This window comes from Poecilia latipinna, unplaced genomic scaffold, assembly GCF_001443285.1.
Source record: "Poecilia latipinna isolate Pla-1442-1.1 unplaced genomic scaffold, P_latipinna-1.0 Scaffold3866, whole genome shotgun sequence".
NCBI classification, from domain to species: domain Eukaryota; kingdom Metazoa; phylum Chordata; class Actinopteri; order Cyprinodontiformes; family Poeciliidae; genus Poecilia; species Poecilia latipinna.
Window position 1 is genome coordinate 1 of NW_015116482.1, and position 14235 is coordinate 14235.

Genomic DNA, 14235 nt, shown 5'->3' on the forward strand with positions numbered 1-14235 from the left:
AAGCATTTGAACTGCTCGTTTTACAGAATGGAGAAACTATGAAGTATACAGTTTCAATGGTTTCTAAAAACCAGAACTGGAACTGCACATTTGAATGTATTGTGGATTTTCTCCACACATTGTCAAACATTTGCATACAGACTCAAACACATGCATACAAGCATCTGGATAATGTGCTTTTGTAAGCTGCAGCAAAACCATATGCTTTTGTAAAACAACAAGAAACTATTTGCACCCTCTCCTTATCAGAAATTGTTGTTTAAATTGGTTAGTTTTCTGGGTTATGTTTTAATAAGGTTGCAGCAATTTCAGAGATTTATCATTAGCCAGCTTTATCAATCCAAAATTTTGCTTTGGATGTGCGTTTCGGATCACGGTTCTCTTGGAACATCCGATGGCATCCAAGATTCAACCATGTGATCAAGGTTCAAGCCCGTTTTAAAATCGAAGACTTTCAAGCTTGATAGAAATGTGCGGCTGCCCACATGGACAAACCAAAATGCAAAAGGGGACAAAGATGGACTGTTTGGTCACAGTGACATTAGACTTTTTTGCCAAAGTCTAATATAATTTGACAAAGTATGGCTAGAACAGTGAAAGGTGTCTACCTCCTTATTCTTAAACTCCCACCCAAAACTCAGACAAGATCCCATGTACCAACAAGTCAATGGTCCCAACCAGAAATCAAAACTGGTTTGAACTATGATTAAAAGCTACGCCAGAAAACCAAGCTATTGTTAAAAAAAGCATATGGTTGAAGTTAAACTTGCAAATGGGCATTTATGCAAATATTTATAGAAGTGCATGTCTATTTTTGAGCCTGTGTGTCCAATTTTGACTCTGTGTGAATCAAATAACATAGCCAATAAATTCAAACTGGCAACAAATTTGAAGTTTCACATTGTATCATCAGGCTAAAAGCCCATGATGAATGCATTTAAACTACTCACTGGACTCATAAATGCATGTTTCTCACTTTTGATTAAATGTATCCAGACTTTTGCAGAATCAAATCTAATCTAAACTCTTCATTGAGGAAGATTGACACTTCAGGAACTGCATATTTTTACTTTTTAGATCCGATTTACATCATATGGTTGAGATCAATTAACTTTGCTTGTTGAACATGAATTCAACGGACAATAAAATATATATATATATATATAAATAGCTGGTGGTATTTTTTCATAGGAATAAGTACAGATGCACCTAAACCACATTTTACATATGGAGAGAAAATACAAAATACAATTTTTCAACCAAACTCTTTCTCTAAGTTTCCTGTACACGTATAAAAGAGTGAGTCTTGTATTTGGTTTACAGAAGGACAGCAAATTAGCCAACTTTACCAAACATTTCTTTCAGAATTACACAAAGCTAAGACACCGATTCACCTGTTGGATGCAGTGCCTAGCCGTTCTCAGTCCAGAGTCATGTCTTCATTGGGTTTTGCAGCTTCTGCTTGCGGAGGTGAGCTTCGATCTCATGCCTGAAGAAGAGCATTCCCAGCTGGCCGTGCGAGGCCTCGTTCATGGCCTTGGACTGCATGCACATTCGGTACTGGTCTGGCGGCAGCTCGTCGGCGCAGTGCTTCTCGTGCCACAGGTGGAAGAGGCCGCGCGACGGTGCCCGGACGACCAGCAGGTTGCTGTGGAGGTACTTTCTGTAGAGGTGGACGTCTTCGCCGCCCCAGCCTTTGATGTCGATGTCAAAACCTCCTGGCAGAACAGATATGGTCATGAGAAGGTGCGTCAGTGTGTAATGCTAAACATGTTGCAGCATGGCTCACAGTTATGGTGTCATATTGACTTCCTGGAAAAAAAAAAAAAAAAAAAAAAAAAAAGATATTGTAAAAGAGGTTGCAGTTTTTCTGAGAGAGATTTGTTAGGGCGATGAAGGCTACTTCCTGCAAGGCTCACTACTCCCTTCTGTTTTATTTTGATTGTTATATCTGCCTCCATCTTTGTTTTATTTTAAATTTTAAAAATGAGATCACAAAACTTAACTTTGTTACAATGGTCTTATTGAAACTGAAGGCAAAAAGAACGCGCTGTGCTTCTTTAAAATTCAGGTTTTCACAAGTCTGGATAAACAACACCTGTTCTTTTCTGTTTTCTAAAAATATATTATTTATGTACCAAAAACCTCCAAAGTCAAATAAACAGCAAGTCCTAGATTGTCCTCGTGTGCCAGACAAAAAGTAAGCCGAAAATGAAAATGCCATGTTTGAAAAGGTAAGTACAGTGTTGCTGCTTCCAGACGATTCAGGAGGGAAAATAGATACCAGCTGCTAACGAAACGCAAATGAATAATTGATCAGGAAATGCAGCCGTCTCTGCAAAAGAGTTGTGTGTTAACACAGGATGGAAGGAAATCAGAAATAACTTTATAGAGAATCTGTTGGTTACAAATCCATTTCTAAATTATAGGAACTCCCTCATTATATGGTGAGAATTATTTTTTTCCTTGGACATTGAGGTTAGATTTCAATCATTTTAATCAAATTAAATCATCTCAATACCTGGTAAAATATTACATGTGATTATAGATTCATAAATTAGTCACGACAAGCAGTGAACACTTGTTTTACTATGCCTGTAATTCATGATCTGACTTTATAATAATGGTTCTAAATTTGGATACCCTTATAAATAAAATAGAGGAAGCAAGATATAATTTAAGGAAGAGCTCTCTAGCAATGATCTGCATAACTTCTATAGTCTTTGGGCTGAATCTAAATACAAGTTTCATGAGTTCACAATTAAAATGCCAAGGTGAGGGTCTTTTGTTATATATCTATTTTTATTTGCAGAGCAAGAGTGGGATTTTGTCTTCTGTAGCTAAAAGTAAGTGTTTTCACAGAGCTCAGACTGTTTTAGTGAGAGGGGAAATGTCTATGACTAAGACAGGAGGCCGAGCAGCCTTCTGTTAAAGCACTTTAGATGGTCATAGTCTGGATGCGTCTTCACACATTACTCACTGCATGAATCATTTGGCTAAGATAAATTGATCGAGTTAAACCTTTGACAATTAGTCCTGGAGTCTATGTGCAAACAAAAGCAAGTGCAAAAGGCATATGGATGGAAAGTTGAGTGAAAGGAAAATATTTTTGGTAAAAAAAAAAAAAATGAACAAAAAAGAAACTTGTGAAGCCAAACCTATTTAAGAATATCAAGGCACACAGTGAAGCTAGGGAAAGTGCATGAAGAGCCTCAACACATAGAATTATCCAGGACATTAGTCACGAGTAAATTAGGTTGTGTTACATCACTCCAGAACTAGAGATGCCAGAAGTGTTTTTATCATTTTAAGCACAAACCCCAGCTACATACTGAATGCATGTACTATACTGCACATAGCTACACTCTTGAGTAGGGTGTTAGTTATTTTTATAAAAAATAGTTTCTTATTGGTCCTATGCAATATTTCATTCTTTTAATAAACTGGATTTTGATTTTTAATGAGCCGTGAACCGTAATCATTTCAATTAAATCATCACTCCGTGTGTAATGAATCAATGTGATACACGAGTCTCACTTTTTCATGACAGACAGACAGACAGACAGACAGACAGACGGGACATAGGAAGATTCTGAGCTACACTGTTGCTGCTTTATTAAATTACCGTTCAGGGTAATATAATAAAACCAAAGCTCCGTATCGTGAATAGTAATGCAATCCTGAGCTATTAGTGCTCTGCTGTTTCTCATGTCCGTTCTGCAGCGGCACCATTAGGACAACAGCGAGGATATTACTGCCGCGTCTGATGAAGCCGTTTTTACTGTGCAGTGTCACGCCTCTACTCAGACAGTCAGCCCTCAGGAGGAACTGATTATGGATTCCCGAAGCCGTTGTAAAAGTGGTGTGACTGCTATGTAAATTCTGTTGTGTAACCCTCACCTATGTTGATAAAGTCAGACCTGTATTGGCAGGTCATACCAAAACCGAAATCCCTCCAAAAGCCCGTGTCTTTCTTGATCACCTAGAAGGAGAGTTGCAAACGTATTGTGAAACGCGCACAGTAGGATTTGGAGACTTAGCTGCAGAAGAGGATAAGTATTTCTAAACCGTCTCCACAAGTAGTCAGGAAAATGAGAAAGTATGGATCATTCGTGTGTTACCAGTTGTTGCTCCACGGGTGGGATGTGCTCTGGACTTCCATAAATGAGGGCAGGGTTGTACTGGCTGAATAACACGGGGTAGAACACCTTTTTACCTGCGGGGACAAAGCAGCGTTTGACATTTGCTGGTGATCTTAGTGATACTTTAGTCAGCCAGAGTTTTATTAGTCCCAATAATTATTTCGCTGGATGGAACCACCACCGAGATTTCAGACTGAAGCATACAGCAAATGTGGTGATTGATCACATTTCACACCATGTACCCTTAATTCATTTATTACCAGTGTGAACTTTAATTTAACCTCAATTACACATTTCCAAGTCGAAGCAGTTTTTTTCCCCTCAGATATCTGCAGTTCGTTTCCCTCTCCAGTCTTTAAAACGTCTATTTGGGCCCAGAGGGAGTCCCTACACCGAAACCGTATCAGCACAATGTGAAGTGCTTCTATTCTGGGCTCCTCCTGGATTTCTGAACTCCTCGTCTCTTCTCCGACAGCAGCACTTATCATGGAAAACGACACGCCGGTGACAAGAAATGCCAGTGGAAAGTTAATTACCAGATTTGTCAGGGTGCTGCTGCACACAACAGGCAGCCAGGATCTATTCCTTTCAAGTGTGGAGGTATGAAAACGAAAGATTCAAGAGAAAAACAAAATTTGATAGAAAAGATGAAGGGAATTTACTGTCTAGCTCATTTTTAGCTGTGTAGGCAAAGTGTTTTCACTTTTAGTTTCGAAAAACAAAGGGCTGAGAAGTGGAAAAGGATCCCATGTTCACTGTGAAGTATGGTAGATGATCTATGATACTGTGGGTCACTTGGATTGTTCCATTTTGTCAGGTTTTATCGATGTATACCTCCACCTTTTACTGTTAGAAAGCCCTCTAAAAATGAACCAACTCACTTTCTCCACTTAATGTTAATCTAGCCTCTCGCCAGAAATAAACATCATCTGTAAAATCAGACACACACTGCTTCTGATTATTGCGTGAAGCTACAATTAGCCAGAAGTAAAAGCTGTAATGTTTTCAGTGTGGAAGAGACTTTGGATTGTTTTCTGTCATAGAGTTCGTGCAGCACATCACCTGGCTGCGTGTTGAGTCTGCAGGTGTTGAGGAAGTCGGCGGTGAAGTAGATGTCCACATCGCAGAAGAAAAGCAGCACATTGCCTCCCTTCCACGCCCGGGCCCCGACGTCGAGGCCCCGTCCCCGAGAAAATTCCTCGTCCAGCTGAAGCAGCGTGTAGTTCTTGAAGCTGGTCTCCCTTTAAAACGCGGGCACACACACACACACACGTCATTAGAGAAGAAGTATTTATTAATTCTGTTTACAAGTGTTTTAAAAGCATGGATGAAATTGTTCGACAATTTTCTCTGATTTTTTTGTCCTGTATGTGGCTGATTAATGCCATTATCTCCCATCTCTGAAGCATGGAGATATTATTTAAGTGCAACAGCGTTTACATGCATCGCCAATGAGCAATATCATTAAAAAAAAATAAAAAATCCTGAAGACCTGAAATGGAAAACAGTTTTTAGACTTAGTAGACTCATTTCAGTGCTGATTTGGATCTAGATGACTGAAGAGGAGTCACCAATTCGGGCCGCAGGAAAACGAGCCCGTCTGTCTCTGTGGGTTTTCGTTGCTGTGGTGCGAGTAAGGAGAAACAGCTGGATCCAGATGCACACAGCTGTGGCTTTTTCTTTGATCATAACAATTCACACTGTTGGTCACTAATCCTTTACTCCAATGTGCGCCCACGTAGACACACAGCAGATCACACACGCATATCCCCTCATCTTTTTCACAGGGAAAAAGTGGCTCACGTGTCCAAATTTAAAGAAGAACACACAGATGGAAACATCATTTTTCATACAAGTGGCTAATAAAACGCATGGAAAAAGCAGCTACAAAGATTTTGTTAGAAGAATTCACTGTAACGAAGGGAAAAAGTTTTTCCCTTTAGGTAGTTTGAATCACTCAGAGTGTCATCCCTCTGCTACGTAAGGGATTTTAAGTCCATGAATGGTGTGCATTAGCATATTTTCCTCTTGCACTAATGCGTAAACACCTTTGACACATTCCAAACCTTTCCGCCTCTCCCATAAATACGACAGCGAAATCTTTTGATCCTGAATATCTCTCAACCTAAAAAAAAAATAAATAAATAAATAAATACCAGCACCAGGATGCACCTTACCGCTTATTTATCCGTCTTCACATTCCAAAGATTTCTGATGACTTCAAACTTCCAAGACGCATGACGTTCGCATGTAACTACATGTCGGTGTGTGTGTGTGTTGTGAGGTGCAGTCGGCTGACGCGCAGATAACAGAGTCCATATCTGTCAGCACAACATGAATCCAAACAGACCGAGTGTCGGCATGGAGTCCCAGGAGAGCAGGACCGTGTGCAGCCGGCACCAAACTGTCCACAGATGGCAAACTGCAGAACAATGACTCTGCTTGTTTTGAACGACTTTAACGCGACTCCAGCTGCATTTGTGTGTTGATTCAGTCTCAGCTTTTAATGTGACAGGAAGTGAGTGAGAGATCAACCGAACCCGTAAACTGTTAAGAGGAGCGCCTGCAAGGATTTCGTCAGCATTTCGGTGCCTTGGAATAGCATTCAATCTCTGACCTTTTTTTCACGTTCGGCCACGAACTTTAAGATGTTTTATTCTGATTCTGTGTGGCAGGAGAACACAAAGAAACGCATAAACTATGAAGGGGAAGGGAATTGCTACATGGAGCATTTTAAACTCGTACCAAATTCTAAACTAAAGTAAACCTGGACTCTAACTGGGGCATTATAAGACATGAAAAACTTTGATCTAACCCACTCCATTATGACTGACTGCATCTTTAAAGTTATCCTCCTACCTTCTGGTGACCCTCCACCACAGCCTCAATCCATTTGTAGTCTCTAACAAATTTCCTTTCATAATCCGTCTCTGTTCATCAATACTCACCAGCTTTCCAGGTCCTGGTTAAGAAAAACATCTCCAAAACATTGGAGGAACTGCAGCTCTCTGCAGATCCTCCAGAGGCACAACGTGCAGCTTGGCCTCTTTTTGGATTAATGATTGATTTACTGTGACTTACAGTTATAAGGTGGTGAACCACATCGTTGCAGGTCTATCTAGGGTTTTGCCATGGTATTTTCATTTTCAGGTGAGGAATTGAAGAGTGCCTCATGGGGTGTTCAAAGCGCAGCAAATTATTTTATAACCAAGCTCTGCTTTAACATTTTCCACAACTTTATCCCTGACCTTTCTGCCGTGTACCTTGGTTTTCATGAAGTTGCCGAATTGCATCTTCTCCAACAAACCTTTGAAACCTTCGCAGAAGAGTTACTGATATTAAATAACACAAAGGTGGACTGCATTAACTCTTTAGCTGACTTCTAAAGGCAAATAAACCTCGGGTGTATTTGTAAAATAAAACGTATAGTATATAAAGCTCACATATTATAACTTTCTATCCACTTCCCAATAGGAACTACTTTGTGTAGATCGCTAAAATAAAATCCGTTAGACATTTGTGTATTTGCTGAAAAGAAGATGTATATCACTAAGGTGTCATTCGATAAAAAAAAACTTTGACCTAATTTTTTAATTGCTCATACTTAACTTGTTCTTTTTCCTCTGTGCTTGGAGTAGTTTACAGCTGGAACAATTAGTCTGTGGGTGAGCGTGACAAGAGTGAGGACAATAAAGAAGCTGCATTCAGCTCACACCACTGTCTCTTTCCTGTGTTTTGTCTAGACATTGGAAAGAAAGTGTCACTCGTGAAACAATATTTTTGTTCCGATTTACTGCTTTGTCCTGTGGCCTTTCACCTATTGAAAGCCAATAAACACAGCAAGAGGGGTGGGGAGCGATATTAAATCCAAAGTCTACATAAATGTACCCGTTTCATGATTACTTAGGCTGCAGCCGCAGTTCAGTTTGCAAACAATTCAAGAATGCATTAAATAAAACAAACGGCTTTAAAAAAGGTACAAGTGGGCGAACTTTGGACAAATCCCCAGTGACCCATTTTGTACCGAGCTAAGCTAAGTTTCTTGTGCATATTTACATTTCAAACACAGCCGAGGATAATCCATCACTTGTTGAATGATGCTGATAAATTCCTGGTTATTTGCAGTAGTGGACGTTGAAAGCCAGGTTTTTATTTTTATTTTTTTTTATTTTTTTGAAAGAATTGGGTAATTTACCTTTTCATAAACTGGTAGGGAAATCCTATTAAAATGAAATCACTGACTGAATTTGCATGTTGCCCAAACGGAATGCGAAAAGAAACTGATAAAGAGGGCGCAGCCAGCCAAAGTCAGCGCAACCCTACTTAAATCCACGTTTTCATAGACGCTTTTATTATTTTGATCTTTTGTCACCCACACATCGCCACACCCCTCCGCTTGTTCCAACAGATTCCTTTTCACTACTGCAGATGAGATGGTCTGCACCCTGTTTCAGATGAAACTGTCAGAAAGAAGTCTGAGGAAAAAAAAATAAAAAAACTCCCACAGTACGTCTCAGCTGCAGGTCTTATCCTGTTAGCTACACTCGGTAAGGACAGGGTGGCGGATGCTGAGTCAAAGCGTGACGCTTGTTGATGAAACAGACTTCGGTCTAAGCCCCAAATCTGTGGCTTCTGTTTACTCCTGTCACTTTTGGTTGGAGGCCAACTGAGCCTGCTTCCTGTAAAAGTAATGATAGTGGTATTGGTTTTTAAATGGGAATCCCAGTGCCATCATTTTGCTCGAGTTTGGAAAAAAAAAAAAAACACATTCAATAGCTATTGAATGCATTGTCCTCATTTCTTTTCATACATCAAATGTCTCTACAATCAATACTATAGCATTGTATTAAATGGCTTGGCTTCTAGTCAAAATGAGGAACTGAAGCATGTTGCTCTGCTCTGCTCATTCCTTTAGTTAGAAAAAAACAAAAACACAATCAGTGAAGTGAACAATGCTTTATGGGATGTTCAAACCGGCTACAAAGGAACCCCAGAACAAGATTCAAAGAAATGCAGGATTTACTTGCCTCAGTTAAGGTCAGAGGTCATGTGTCCACCATAAAAAAAAAAAAAAAAGAGAGACTGCGCAGAACACATTTTGATGACTGATGAGGACCGATTAGACAAAAGCTAAACTCCTTAGAAGGTGTGTGTCCTGTTATATCTGGTGTAAAAGTAACAGCTTTACAGAAAAATAGCGCTATGTGGAGGTGGTGTTATGATCTGAGGTTATTTTGTTGCTTCAGGACTTCATGTGATTATGCGACATGAGCTTAAAAAGGATGTTCATGATTAAAAAACCTCTTTGTGGCTGAATTACAACAATTCTGCAAGTCCTCCACTGCTGGAAATGACTTATTGCAAGTTATCCCAAACACTTCATTACAGTTGTTACTGCTGAGGTTGGCCCAGCCACTTACTATGTTTAGGTGGCAGTAACTTTTTCCACACAGGGATACGCAGGTTTGGATTTTTTTCCCCTCCCTTAATAAGAAACAACTTCATTTAAAAACTGCATTTTGTGTTTACTTGTGTTGTCTTTGAATAATATTTAAATTGGTTCTGTTCTGGAAATTAGGAAGTCATAAGCAAGTCACACTTGCTAATGTCAAGTGTGAAAAAGGGCTTGTATGTCCATGCAAACAAGTCTACCATGACAGCAGCTAAAGTTAAAGTTAAATACTTAAACAAATAGCTGATCACACTCTTAGGTGAGCCTTGACCAGACTGGGGAGACCAGGGCCCCGTCCTGGAGCCAGAAGCTCGGCGGCGTGTGCCCAAAATATTTCAATCATTCTCAGTTGTGAATATTTGTCTGTTGGTTAGCAAGGTCAAAACAGGAAACCATGCAAATGCTTAGCATCATCATTTTAATAATATTTTCGTTGTGAGCTAACTGAAGGATGAATTTTACACTGACATTTTTATTTTGCATGATTCTTCCCGAGTTCCACCCCGCACAACCCTGGAAACAAAATGACTCATGCTTTATTGTTGACTTAACCGTCTGCTTTGTATGTAGAATGAAGGTTGGTTGATTTTTTTCCCTCTAAACAGTTACGTAAAAGACAAAACTACCTGGTACTTTAGTGAGCCAGATAATCAGTAGTCCACACGTGTAATGGGAGGGTGAACGCAAGCCGGCAGAGGCCTCGGGCAAAACGGTTACACGAGTTAATGACGCCGAGTAATTTGTGCAGTGCATCTCTGAAAGATCTGCGAAAGAACATGAAAACTGTGCAGCTCCGATTTGTGAGCCTTTAAATTCATTCAAAACCTCCCTGTACTTCTGACCAGTTAATTCGTCCTTGGGGGGGTTTCACAGGATTTACTTGAGGCATCCGAGAAGTGACTGAAATGCCACAAATGATAAGGTGCGAGTTATTAAAAGGAGAAAAAAAAATAATGGAAATTGTTCAAATGAAATGATTCACCATGTCATGCAACTGTTTTCTTTTATCTTTTTTCCAGTTTTCTACATAATCCTTGTTTTTATCTTTATCCTTGGGATTTAATGTTTCTTTTCTCTCTCCGTGTTAGCACTGCTTCTGATCTCATCTTCTGAGTTTTTCAGTTTTTTTCCCCTGCAGCCATCCGCTCCTCTCTGTGTCCACAACACAGCCATTATTTATGTGTATTGACTGACTGGTATCCAGTTAGATCAGATCACTCGCGTTTCTCTCTTCTTCACACGCCGTCTCCCTCCCTCTCCAATCATTCCTGCTATTCCTCTTTGTTTCGCATCGTTTTATACCTCCATTCTGAGCCACATAGGGCTCATAAACTCACAGGACCCCCTCTGTGACTCGGTTTGAGGCTTTGAAGTGCAGGATTTCAAAGCCTTATATTTGAAAGTACAGCTTCTGATTCAGTCTATTTTTAACAGGCATCCCAAGTGTCTGGCAGAAAAAGGTTAAAAAGTGAGAACCGACTTTCTTACAGGTTCACCAAAAATGTTTTCCATGCATCTAAATAATACACAGCGAGAACGTAAACTGTGTTAATTGAAAGCAGAGAGTGTGACTGCAATGTGATCTTGCATTAGGAGTGGGGGGAGGGGGGGAGAGAGAGAAAAAAGATCAACTTGCTTGAGGCTATTTGTGAGAAGAAACAAACTAAGCCAGTGGAGCTGAGCTGAATCTGTTAAAAGTGATCTGCAGAAACAGATCTCCGTCTCAAATGACGCCGACATCGCTGCAGGGAAAATTATGCCTGGGAAATAAAATGTGTTCATCTACAGTTTCATTTATCCATGTCAAAAGTTCAATAACATTCTGTGCAAAGGTAAAAATGTAGAAACGGGAAGGTTATTCGTTCCGATTTGCTTCTTTTAAAATTGCCCCCCCCCCCCAAATAGATGCAGCAGCGTTTGCATCCTCGCCAAAGGCAGGGAATCCCCTTCACCATTTTCCTCTCATTAAAAAGAAGAACCCAGCCTCTGGAAAACTTTATATTAGGGAGACATTCATGCAGACATGGCTTGATTATAAGAAACGCCATCCAAATTGCTCTTAAAGTGACTATTTACAAATAAAAACAAATATGTTGGTAACAAACAACTTTCGACTTATGGTGAGAAATATTAAACAGCTAATTAACAAATATCAACTCCAGAGAAAAGCTGAGGGGTAATATTGCATTATTTATTATATGTTAAAACATTTTTTTATTTCGTTAATACTTGTGACGTGCGGGATTAATAACAATAACTCTTTTAAACCACTAAAAAGGTTTGATTCAGATTGTAAGTTTTGTTGTTTCGTTTGTTTTCCTACAGATACGATGAAAAATGAAAATTAAAAAAAATAATAAAAATCACAAATTAACGGTGCTTTTTAATTTCAAACTGTGATAGATCACACCCTGATGCGTTTTGCTGTACTCTAAGAGGAACCCTAAATCTCTTTGGGATCCCATTTCATCCGAAACCATCTTTCAGAGATCCCATCTTCATTTTTTTTTATTTTAATTTTTTTACAAGTTTGCTTTTCTTTTTACTCATTACTGAAAGTTTAACTCTGCCTGTTTTAGAAATCACCGACAGCGAGACAATGAGACGTTGTGCAACACTGGAGATGGTCCGACTGCTTCAAGGCCACACGCAAACCTTTGGGCCCGCATCACCATAGAAACCCCTCAGGGAATCAGTCACTTCAACTCGCAGTGGACCTGACTCCCGATCAGCCAACAGCTACTGTCTCCCTAGGTGGTGACTGTGCATGCGTATGTGTGTGCGTATGTAGAAATCTGTGCAAAAAGGGCTGAGTGAGTGAGGGATGATTGCAGGCATGTTGTAAATTATCAGTGTTGGCTGGAAGCTTTTCAGCTCTTCTGTACGGGTGACACGCTGCTCCATTATTCATTAGATACATGAGTGGCTGTGGCAGGATGAAGAGCCAGGAGGAGTGTGTATGTTTTGCATTTGTGTGTCATGACAGGAAGAATGATTACAGAGGAGATTATTCTGGTTACGTGTGGAAAAGTGGCCCAAAAAAAAAACAAAAAAAAACAAACAACAAAAAACACATATAGTTTTGCAGCGCTTATTCTGTTTGTTTCGTGCAGCATGTGATTCAAAACTTGGCTGAACTTGGCTGCAGATCAGACTCACCTAGATGTGTTCTCCAGAGTGCTCCGGACTTCACTCATCTGCTCTTTCCCAAAATACACCACGGTCAGATGTACCCGGCCATCCTGACGCACACAGACTTCCCTGCACACAAAGGATGGGACGTTAGGGATGAAAGCTTTATGTAAACCGAGCGGAGACTCGAGGGGGTTGACAGGAAGAAGGAAAATCAAGGTGACATAAGAGTTTTTACAGGAGGCTTCACAGTTTCACTAGGGCCAGAACAAAAGAAGAGGAACAAGAGCTTCAGTGCTGGGCTGAGACTCTACTTTTAAAAATCAATGCACGTCGATTTATGATGATAAAATATTCTTAATGAGGGAAAGGACAATTCTCACTAGACACTAGAATATTCTCAGGCTGCACATAGTTAAAGTAACATAACTCTGCCTCTCTCTCGCTTGCTGCTGCACACTGCCAGTCAGCTGGCTGCTACACCTTTCCTTTCTCAAATAAAATACAAAGTTCAGCTGCTTACTCAAAAAAAAAAAAAACCCAGCAACATTTATGATGTGGAAACTGAAGAAGCATCACCCGTCGCTTCTTTTACGATGACGGCATTTTAAAACCGCAGTTGGCGAGCTGCAAGCTGCTAAAAAGCCAACTGAGAGGATAGTGAGATTAATTAACCAGCCAATATCAGAGTATTATAGATGTTTTAGACTGAGAGAAGCAAAACAGCCAAAACAATCTGCTTGGTAAACTTGAAAAATTACTTTTGAATGCATCACAATCATTCTGTGCAACCAATACGCCGTTTCAGCTGCATTCGGAATAATTGTCGATTTTTTTTGCGTTTCACTTTACAGTTATTAGATCATGTTTTTAAAATTCTTTTTTCATATTTGAGTAAAATCCAAAAGGTGGTTTTTCCAAAGTTTATCATACCGTGGGAATCTCATGCCTAACTTTAGAGAAAATGATGTCAACGGCAATGTGTAGGAAGTGATCAAATAAAAAAATGGATAATCCCACGGATTGATTTAGTATGGATAAGCAATGCAGACTCAAAGGAAACAACAAAATAATAAATGGACGAAGCCAGATGAGATCGCCGTTTCCACGAAATGTGTCGAAGCGTGACCAAGCCGCCCACATATGTTCAACGACCCATCCACGTATCTATTATGTAAAGGATTTTGCACTTTTACATTTAATCTGTGCACAGAGACGCAAAACCAGCCCCCCATGCTCCTGTTTAACGTGATGAACGACGCGCAGCCAGCCATTATTCCAGCTCAACCACAGTTAATGCTCAACACACGGGCAGAGGGAACGGCTCTGCCATCTTTGCACTTTTGATGCAACATTTAACATCTTCTCAGGCATATTAAGCAATCTTTTTTCAGATATATATATATATATATATATATATATTATTATTATTTTTTTTTTTTGGGGGGGGGGGGGGGGGGGGTTTTTCCTGTTGTGGGAGGGGGGGAGGAAAAACCCACTTTTTTTTTT

The 14235-nt window shown here is 39.9% G+C and overlaps 1 protein-coding gene across 1 annotated transcript in view; it reads right to left on the reverse strand.

The window, feature by feature from the left end:
* Window positions 1-817: 817 nt before the first annotated feature.
* The window catches only part of LOC106941788 (chondroitin sulfate N-acetylgalactosaminyltransferase 1-like), a 28983-nt gene continuing 15565 nt past the window's right edge, over window positions 818-14235 (reverse strand). Inside the window, exons 3-7 of the mRNA XM_015024906.1 lie at window positions 12754-12855; window positions 5205-5383; window positions 4122-4216; window positions 3901-3982; window positions 818-1718 (exon numbers count right to left, since the gene is read on the reverse strand). Coding sequence (XP_014880392.1) covers window positions 1432-1718; window positions 3901-3982; window positions 4122-4216; window positions 5205-5383; window positions 12754-12855 — 745 coding nt within the window. The 3' untranslated portion in view covers window positions 818-1431. The remainder of the gene's footprint in view (window positions 1719-3900; window positions 3983-4121; window positions 4217-5204; window positions 5384-12753; window positions 12856-14235) is intronic.